This window comes from Xiphias gladius, chromosome 23 (assembly GCF_016859285.1).
Source record: "Xiphias gladius isolate SHS-SW01 ecotype Sanya breed wild chromosome 23, ASM1685928v1, whole genome shotgun sequence".
Lineage (NCBI taxonomy): Eukaryota > Metazoa > Chordata > Actinopteri > Istiophoriformes > Xiphiidae > Xiphias > Xiphias gladius.
Window position 1 is genome coordinate 11,755,223 of NC_053422.1, and position 10,331 is coordinate 11,765,553.

Consider the following 10,331-nt stretch of genomic DNA (forward strand, 5'->3'; position numbering starts at 1 on the left):
GATTTAGTGCCGCTTATATTCAAAATGAAGATGATTGCACTCCATCTGGTAATATGTCAACATTAGCCCATGGCTGCATTGTTTTTATGTGTTGCTGTTTAGGCATGTAGTGACATTATTCTAATCATGTACAGTGGCATGAAAAAGTTCGGGCACCGCTGGTCAAAATTTCTGTTACTGTGAATAGCAAGTAAAAGGTTACCTGATTTGCAAAAGGCATAAAGTTACAGATGACACCTTTCTTTAATATTTTAAGCAAAATTACTTTTTCATTTCCATCTTTTATGGATTCCAAATAACAAAAAAAGGAATAGGGCCCAAAACAAAGCTTAACAGTTGAAGAGGTGTTCTTTTGGTGAAATTCTGCTCCTTTTTTTCGGCAAACCAACCTCTATTAATTGTGAACAAAAAATTCTATTTTAACTTCATCAGTCCACAGGACTTGTTTCCACAATGCATCAGGCTTGTTTAGATGTTCCTGTGCAAACTTCTTACGCTGAATTTTGTGGTGAGGACGCGGGCAAGGTTTTCTTCTGATGACTCTTCCACGAAGGTCATATTTGTGCAGGTGTCGCTGCAGAGTGGAGCAGTGCACGCCCACTCCAGAGTCTGCTAAATCTTCCTGAAGGTTTTTGCAGTCAAACTGGGGTTTTGAGTTGCTTTTCTAACAATCCTGCAAGCAGTTCTCTCTGAAAGTTTTCTTGGTCTTCCAGACCTCAACTTGACCTCCACTCTTCCCGTTAACCGCCATTTCTGAATTACATTACGAACTGAGGAAACAGCTACCTGAACACGCTTTGTTATGTTCTTATAGCCTTCTCCTGCTTTGTGGGCATCACTTATTTTAATTTTTAGAGTGCTAGACAGCTGCTTAGATGAGCCCATGGCTGCTGATTGTTGGGACAAGGTTTGAGGAGTCAGAGCATTTATAAAGCTTTCACATTCGCATCACTTGGCCTTTCCTAACGATGGATGCGAACAAGCCATAGCCCTAACAAGCTAATTAAGGACTGAGATCTTGGTAAAAGTTATCTGAGAGCTCAAATCTCTTGGTGTGCCCAAACTTTTGCATGGTGCTGCTTTCCTCTTTTTCACTCTAAACTCTAAATACACTAATCTTGCTTAAAATGTCGAAAAGACATCATCTTCTACTCAATTAATTACTCAAAGTAATAGAAGTTTTGACCAGGAATGCCCAATCTTTTTCATGCCACTGTAACTCATAAGCACAATATGTTAGATTATTATACATAGGTGCATTTCTGTTTGTGTCAGGTAAGAGCTGGATAAATATCTGTGGTTGTGTGTATATATTTTGTATGCTGGACCAACTTACGGGCCTGACAGTTTTCTCTCCATCTGTCCTCCACTGTGGGTCGTCAGGGTGCTGCAGGGCGAGTACAGGCGGCTCAAGTGGAAGCATGAAGAGGCGGCGTCAGTTCCCATGCTGACTGAGGCTGGAGAAGGCGGCCCGGGTTCACCCATAGCGGGAGGGCAGCAGGATGAGGAGCTCCTGGCCGAGGCACGGGTCCTCCGGCAACACAAAACGCGCCTAGAGACCCGTATGCAGATCCTGGAGGACCACAACAAACAGCTGGAGTCCCAGCTGCGCAGGCTCAGGGAGCTACTGCTACAGGTACAGCTCTGTGAGAGGCATGATGATGATGGTGACGGGGTGTTCTGGAGAGAGCAGCTGTAAACACTAGTTACTTTGTAGAAGTAACTTCACATTTTAAATACAAAACCTGTGATCATCCTGTAAATTACGATGATTTGGGAAACACTTTATTTTCGAGGTTTCTTAATTCTCTTATAAGTTTGCAATAATTTCCCAAAAGTTTCTTTTAAAGAACTTTTTAATTTGGTACTAATTAAAGGGAAATTAGAGGTAAAGTTCTGAAACTCTTATTAATCTTATTACTAATTTCCAGAGGGATTTTTTGGAAAAAGCTGCTTCATTTAAACTCAAGTAAATATTAATTCATTATCATTTATTATTGGAAACCTATCCCCTTATATGTGTTGAATTGTGAAATTAGACAATATTTTAAAAATATTTTTTCATGTTTATCTGACCTGCACTGCACTAACCAACAGTCTCAAGGTGACGCTAGCTTAGCATTGGAATTAATTGGAGGTCTACCTACCGATCCCTCAGTATTTTCCTTGTAATTTTTCTTTCCAGGAAATTTCCTAGGAAATAATTACGAATTTGTGGAAAATGTAAGCGTCACCATAATTTGCATTAGATTGATGAAACTCAGCATTACATAAAATAGTGAAAAATAGCTTCACCTTGACCAGCTACAAATATAATATGCTGCTTATATTAATACATCTATAATAGTGCTCAAATAGCATAATATTTGTAATAATATAACACTATGGAAGTACCCATTCTGTATACTGAGTGCTTTTGCTACTACAAGTATATTTTGCCGGTAATACTTCTGTGCTTTTACTTGTGCTTTTAATTTTGTATTTTTAAGTATTTTAGTCTTAGTCTTAGTATAAGTATTTTTTGTCATTCAGTGTTTATTGATTCAGATGGGCAATCAGTCCACAAAACAAGATTTTGTGGACTGCTTCCCAAAATCTTGGCAATTCCAACACTGGAGTTTAGTAATAAGAATCATCGAGTGTCCATCAACAGCATCTGCTCTGTTAAGGGGATCTGTTTAACTACATCAGTGATATTTCTAACATGTAACCGTGGCTGCAGTTTGAATAAAGGGCACAGAGATGGTTTTCAACATTTGTCTACGTCAGTTGTACAAATGTGCTTACAACAGTTAGCACAGTGCTTCACTTACATTCTTAAATTACAAAATGTACAGAGAGGCAAAGAAGGTACATGTAAAAAAAAAAATTTAAAAAGGCAAATTTGTTCTTTGAAGATATGATAAGGCAATATAGAAATACCAGTAGTGGGAGTACAAAAAAAATAAAGTATTGAAAGAGTTAAGAAAGAGGATAAGCCTTAAGACACTCTGGAGTGTAATATAAAAGGATTTACTGCAGTCTTAAGGAGGGGTATGAGAAAGAGATGGACAGAAGAGTGGGAGCTGACACACACAGTTACTGGGTTACTTTAATAAGAAAATGTCCATTTTTTAGCAGCAGGTGTACAGATGCAAACTGTGCATGCAAGCCACTGAATAAAGAGAAAGCAAAGGGAGTGAGTGACAATAGGAGAAAGACTCTGAGAAAAAGGGACAGGATGCTTCTTCTTGAGGTTAAAGACTTGAGAATGAAGGGAAAAGGGTGTGTGTCAGTGGAGGGATGGTTGCAGAGAAAAAAGAGGTATATGCCTGGGTAACAACAAAAAAAAGCTATTCGATTTCATATAATCCTTTTCTCCCTGGACCAATATCACAGGTTCATTTCCTCAAAAAATAAAATCTGTAGAATCTGCCTTTGTAGTCTGTGGAGCTGTATGTATGAACACCTCCCAGTCCCTGCAGACATTTCAGTTTCACCGCAACCACTGAACTTACTCACCTCTTCAGTATTGCTACGGTGTTGCTAAAAACAATACAAAAGATGGAAGCTTGCATATAATATCCTCAAGAGCCGCATTATGCATCTTTGATTGAGATTTGAGATCTGCATTCACCTCTGTCAGAGTGTTTTCTGCAACGCCTCTGTGTGCAGTGCAGGCCACTGTCTTTTTATCTGTCTATCAAAGCACAAATGACAGTAACCTTATTGGCTTTGTGTAACAGCTGTTGGACAAAATTTCCTTTCTGCTCAGAGACGTCAGTTGAAGACTGTTGGCTGAGTGCCATTAACCATCACATTCATTACTATGTGGAAAGCTCGATGCCTCTGAGGTCTGAAACATGATGGATATCAGCAATTATTGGGACTGAATGATAATCGGTCTTTCCTACAAACAGCCCAAAGATGATTTGGAGGCCAACGGATCAGAACCCTCAACCCTGTCTTCTCCTGTGTCTGGAGGGGGTCACCACGGAGAGCCGGCCAGCAGGGAGACCACTGACACTGAGGCGGCAGGTCAGCGACGTGCGGCTGAATCCGATGCGGGCTTGACAAATGCATGCACGTTGAATATGAAACCATGCATCCTCCCCTTCCTTCCCACCCTTATCCATTTCATAGAGGTGTAACATTTTCTGTGTACATGTGTGCCTGTCTCAGGAGATGATATGGAGCACGAGCAGGACACAGTGCTACAGCTCCAGGAGGTCATTGAGCAGCTGAGAAACGTCTTCCCTTCAGAACCGGGTGAGTTCGTCTTGGCTGCGTGGATCTTTGCCGCCGTAGCACCTCACGTTGCAGAGACAGAGCCTCTGCTCCTCCATCCCCCGCGGGAGAGTGAGAGATGGAGAGGAGAGCAAATATGTACTGCTGCGGGTCGATTGTCGGGGGGAGGGACAGTGAGATTAAATGTCAGAGAGGAGGAGTAAGATAAAGAGAGACAGAGACAGCAGCAAAGAGAGAAAAAGAGTGTCAATGTTCATCCGCTTTGCAAACTGTCCTGTAGCATTTAAAATGCAATTTGCTGGGCAGTACAAAGCCTGTGAATTGAACAAAGAAAGGGATTATCATAATTATAGCCTTCTTAGTCAAACCATAACATTTTCTCAGTCTTGTGCATGTGTTCCTAAAATTGCAAAAAGCTTTTCTTTTTTCCTCTTCTTCTGTTTCCTAATTTCAGGCACCACCTCACACATCTAACCCCAACTGGGCCTGGAGGAGCAAAGTGACAGCCAGAAAAGGACACCTGATGGCAGCGGGAGGAGCTCTACACGGCTGAGGTCAGGCCACAACACACCAGGCCCTGTGACCACCGCAGCAGCTATGATACCCAGAGCTAATCCTCCACTGGAACTTTGTGCACTAAAAGCCTTTTTCATGCAAGCTGCTAAAGGCTCACGCTGATGTCCATTTGGCCAGGCTGTGTTTGGTAACTTTAGTGGTGGAGCCTGACACCATGTTAACGAGCCAAAGGAAACTAACATTAGCAGCAGGTCAGGGAGAGACTAAAGTAAAGGAAAATGCCCAGCCAAGACACTGTGCTTACCAGTATCTGTGTAGTCACCCGGAGGTGCGAAGCTTTATATCAGTCCACAGCACAAATTGGACCTTCCATGAAAAGAACTTTAAAAAATGCAAAAAGGAATAAGAAGGATATCCCCTTGTTTTGTCAGAATGCCTGTATCTTCATTGTGGTTTTTTTTACCCCCTCCTTGAATGTGTTATCATGGTTGTTATTTTTGTTTTTTTGAAAGGAGGTGGTGTGTTAAAGCTCGCTTGTGTAAAATAGATCAGGGCTGTGCCGACTGCATTTCATGCGGCCGCGTGGTATAGATGGTTATGGAGTTGACGGCACCCACAACGAGCTTATTTACTTTGTGAGAATGACACATCATCAGTTAAATCCATGATTTATTTAAGACAGCCAAAGTGCCCGCTAGCACGGCGCCTCTGTATGCGCACACTGTGTTCATCTAATCCTCCAAACTGCTTGTCGCTCACATTGCTAGCGTCTTCTAAGTGAGCCCCTTATGCTCATACAGAAACACTCTCACTCATTGTATGCGCACATGTATGCTGCTACATCCGTGCTCCCTATTTATAATGCACCCTTCCCTCATTGTGCACAAATGTACAGATGCCCTCCCTGCATGACCAATAATATGTGCTGTGCTGCATCACTAACAATACAGGCTACATACACTTTCATAAAAACGGGGATCCATTTAATCTCCATGGCTCCTTGGTTTTGCTGAGGAAGCGCCTGCCGATAAACATCAGCGCGCAGGTGTCCGCTCTGGGATCTTGGTGTTCTCCTATTGTGTGCAGAGGCAGAGAAGGAAGGAGCTCCAGGCAATGTGCTGCCAGGCTGAAGCTCTGTCTCTCTCTCTCTTGTCAAGGCCAATTCCAGACACTGCAGGGGGCTACCATAGCACGATCCAACACTGACTTCCTCTTTAATAATCCCTCCTCTCTGTGTAGATTTGAAAAGAACAGTAGCAATTGAGTACACATGCCTCATTTTCCCTTGCTAATGCAAACTTAATTGCTTTTATATTCACAAAAAGACGAGTGCTTGAATTGGCTTTGCCCTCATCATATCAGGGTCATAGGATGCATTCTGTTCTAAACATAGCACAGCCATTTAATGCCTTAAATCCAAACTGAATCCATATAAAACAAGAGTTGGTCTTTCTGGACTTTTTTATGCTTTTACATTCAGGGAAGGGAGGTTGCATAAGCAGTGTGTGTTTGTGTATCGGTCTGTCTGTCCTTGGACGGGCCGGTGGTTAAATTCTAGTAAAAGGAAGCATAGAAAAGTGTGGATCACAGCACGTGAGCATCCACGTGTTGAAACCAGTTAAAAAAGGCTTTTGATGCCAGGGATGCTTGGAGGGACTAAAGATCTGAGAGAAAGGGGAAAGGTGGAAAAAAAACCACAAAAAAACAATTCATTTATTGCTCAAGGGCTGTTGAGAGAGATCCACTTTGATGTGCCTGCCACGGCAAAATCTCCAGAAGCAGGACAAGAGGTTGCCCTAAACAAGTAAGCTGTGGCTGTTTCTCAGCAATCAAGCCGCCTCATTCACACAGAAAAGACAGAGATATACACAGTTAAGAATTCATCCTTAACCTTAAAACGACACGCTGACCTCACGTACACGCGTTGGATTCACATGTGCTACACTCATTACAGGCTCCCCCTATAGGCAGATAAACCTTAAATTTGACACCATCCTCCTCAGCACTCGCCGCCAGTTAGTTTTCATACTGTTGCTAGGGAACAGTCCCCAAGGACGCCATTCCACAGGTTCATGATTTGCAAAGATGATGTGCCGTTCATAATACAAATGCTAATAGCCTTAAGGGAAGCAAGAAAAAGCATCTTGTTTCCCCAAACGCAGCCCTCCTCTTCATCACTTCCACCTCCACTGAAGCCTGCCGTTGTTTAGCTGGTGAAAATAGTCATTATCATTTGTTGAATCCATCTCCACACCTGCATCTCTTCACAATTTGTTTTGTTAAAGCTCTCACAAGTCAGAACAAAGAGCAGCAGCTCAGCTTGTGGAAGAGAAAAAAAAGCCCTGACAAGCTATGTTTATTCATAGACATTTATTTTTTGGTACTCACACATCTCATTACACATTAATGATCACCCAGCGCCCTCACACTCTTTAGCTCCATACTTTTGTATGTTGGTACACGAAAATGATGTAACAGTTACAGTGTATGAAAAAAAAGCATTCCCCATAGGGCAGATTGTCAACATTTTTTGTTTTTATTTCTAGAGAAGGCAGAATGAAATACATACATTCCTAGGTGGTTTAATGACAGCGAGTTACATTACCGTACACAGTTTGCCCCCATGTTTCACTCTGCAGCGGTTTGACACCCGCGTCTTAACTGACTTTCATGGTCACCCAGCTGCATCTCTGTCTGACTGTGTGATCATCTGAGGTAAGAACTGAACACACTAGCACACACCCCGCTCCCCGTGGCGTGACTGAAGCTCTGTGATTGACGAAAACGGCTCTCCACGGAGGCAAGAGTCACCCCAGTGGACACTGCTATCGCTCTCCACACTTCTGTTATTGCATGTGCTCAGCCAACATGGTAACAAGCCCTATCATTACTCTACTACCGTTACGTCTGACATTCCCCTCTGTGTTTTCGCTATCATCTGCATCTGAGCTTCTAACAAGGATATGTACACTTGAATCACTTCACCTAAAACAAGGAATTGAGAACACTAACATTATATATACACTATACACTATACATATATATATATATATATATATATATATATATACACACACACATATATACATATATATACATATACATACACATATATATGTATATATATGTATATGTGTATACATATATATATATATATATATATATACTCATACATTGAACATTGAGGTTTTTTTTAAAATCACCATTAATATACCTCATTAATCATTTAAATGTTCATTGATTAATGGTTTTTGATTTTATGTCATTGTCCACACTCAAACACTTCTTGCCGTCTTTTCTCTGGAGTTTTTAATCTGTATAAAAAGTTTTCTGAAGAAAGGCTTTTTACTGTAATAACATGTGGGTTACTGGCTGCTTTCTACTCTTTGTGTACAGAAATAAAAACTTTGTATTTGGAAAACTCCCTGTCTGCCTGTGCTTCTTTATGTGCCTGCAGTTATCCCTCTGAGACTTGAATAAGGAAAACTTAACTCAGAATAGTGCCAAATATGCGCTGTTTATATTATTTTTTCTTCTTGTGTTTATATTTGGATTTGCATGTGGCAGAAACAATATTTCCTGTTGAGAGTTGCGGCTTGGCTGTTTATCACCTCTCTTTCCTTCTTTCACCCTCTGCATTCATATTGTTTTTCTTTCTCAGGTTTAGTTCTACTCATCTCTCAGCCCTCACGCTTCACCTAAAGCCTTTGGCTCTGAACAAGGCAATTTCAACCCCCTCGGTCTACTCTGATTTAGTGCCACCATTTCCTGTCTTATCACTGGTGGCTTTGTTCCCTTGGCTTGTTCTGCGTGGGCCCTGTGCAGCACTTGATTGGCATCTGAACTTCTTTCTGCCCTTATCATACACTGATCTCTTGCTCACTACATTATCTTTGCCTGTGTTGGCGGGCGCAGGATTGCTATCTTTATCTGCCGGTCGATTATCTGGTGCACCCTGCCCATACTCATGAACCACAACACTGTCTATATTTTCATTATCTAACCCCTGTTCACTCCCTAGCTCTTTATTACTCGCCTCTGCTCTCACATCTGGACTTTTCTCTGTTTCAGCGTCATCCACTCCCTTTGTCTCAGCAGGGGCGGGTTTCTCTGAGCTTTCCCTCTCTTCAATCTTACTCTCGTCTGTCGTCTTATCTGCTTCAGCTTTTTCCTCTGTGGCTTTCTGTGAAAATTTGATGTTCTTCTTTCTTGCTGTTCTCTTGGTCTTGCTTCCACCAGTCCCCCACTTCTCTTGCGTCGTATCCCAGTAAGTCTTATTCTGGCGGGCGTGCATGGTGCGGATGCAGTCACCCAGCTTTTTCAGCTCCTGTCGGACAAAGGGTCTGAACTTAGGGTCCAACTTCTCCACCATTTCAAAGTCCCTCCGAGCTTCATCCTCATTGCACAAAGCGGCGTGTGCTCGCGCCCGTTGGTACACTGCCTTAAAGTTACCTGTGGAGTACAAGAAAAGACAGTGGAGGGCTATAAATGACAGAAATGTTGACATGAGAAAACCACAGGAAGCAAACAGAAGGCCAACAAGATCAGTAGGTCAGCAAGATTAAAACTGGAAAGCAGTAAAACTAACAGTTAAACATTAAAAAACGCAAGAGAGAGGATGAAATAACTTCACTGAACACCAGTGGTGAGACAGGAGGCTGACAAAGTCTAAGGGAAAGTTGGGAAAGACAAGTAAATGAAGAAAATATAAGAACAACCATTTCACATCAGCCTCAACTATAAATAATTCAGTCATAGCAGTAACAAAAAGAAAACAATGAATTTATTTTTGAATGATGTCCATGGGTGGGTGCCGGGGGAAAGAAAGAGAAACTCAGTGATGTGGTTGTGAATGTCTGGTTTCTTCTTTCCATGGTAAACAGAGAGATCAAGGATTGCTGCAGTGTGAAGGCAGACGTTTGCTGACGGCCAAGCAATTGTACCAGCTACAAACCCTGACATTTTTAAGCTCAAAAAATTGAGGTGTGTAAAGGGTAAACTAAACCAAAGCATATTTACTCATGTACCTATATCTATATCAAAATACGACTTTGCTTCCTCCCCAGCCTCAAACTCCAAATTCACACTGACATATATTACCTTTATGCCTCTTCAGCAGCTTGTTGATGAGCTCCACCACTTGCTGGTACTGTTCCAGCTCCAGCATGCACTGGCTGAAGTTGAGAGTCAGCGGAAGACGCACTTTCTCCAGTGACTCCCAGTCCTCGCCCTGTTGCTCCACCTGCACAAAGAGTACACGGAAAGGAGATGGGTGGGAGGTGGGATGAAGAGAGTGGAAGAGGTGGTGGTGATGGATGGCGGAGGAAATGTTGAAAAGATGAAACAAGAATGAAAAACTTACAACAGAAAGAGAGATGGCGATATAGAGGGATGGGAAGATTGGATTTTGACAGAGAGGAGGTACAAACACGACGAGGAGAAATGAATATAGAAGAGGGCGGTGTTGACGAGAAGAGGAAGTTTACTGTGTGTGAAAGGTTTGAGGGGGTTAGACAGCAAGGTGTGGCAGAAGAGAGGGAGTTTAAGAAAGAGGAAAGAAGCTCAGGCGAGCACTGTCACTGTGATTT

General features: G+C 42.1%; 1 protein-coding gene across 1 annotated transcript in view; it reads left to right on the plus strand.

Moving 5' to 3' along the window:
- Positions 1 to 4,784, plus strand: part of drp2 (dystrophin related protein 2) — a 106,378-nt gene extending 101,594 nt beyond the window's left edge. Inside the window, exons 22-25 of the mRNA XM_040120562.1 lie at positions 1,384 to 1,636; positions 3,900 to 4,017; positions 4,162 to 4,248; positions 4,682 to 4,784. Coding sequence (XP_039976496.1) covers positions 1,384 to 1,636; positions 3,900 to 4,017; positions 4,162 to 4,248; positions 4,682 to 4,701 — 478 coding nt within the window. The 3' untranslated portion in view covers positions 4,702 to 4,784. The remainder of the gene's footprint in view (positions 1 to 1,383; positions 1,637 to 3,899; positions 4,018 to 4,161; positions 4,249 to 4,681) is intronic.
- The last annotated feature ends 5,547 nt before the right edge of the window (positions 4,785 to 10,331 follow it).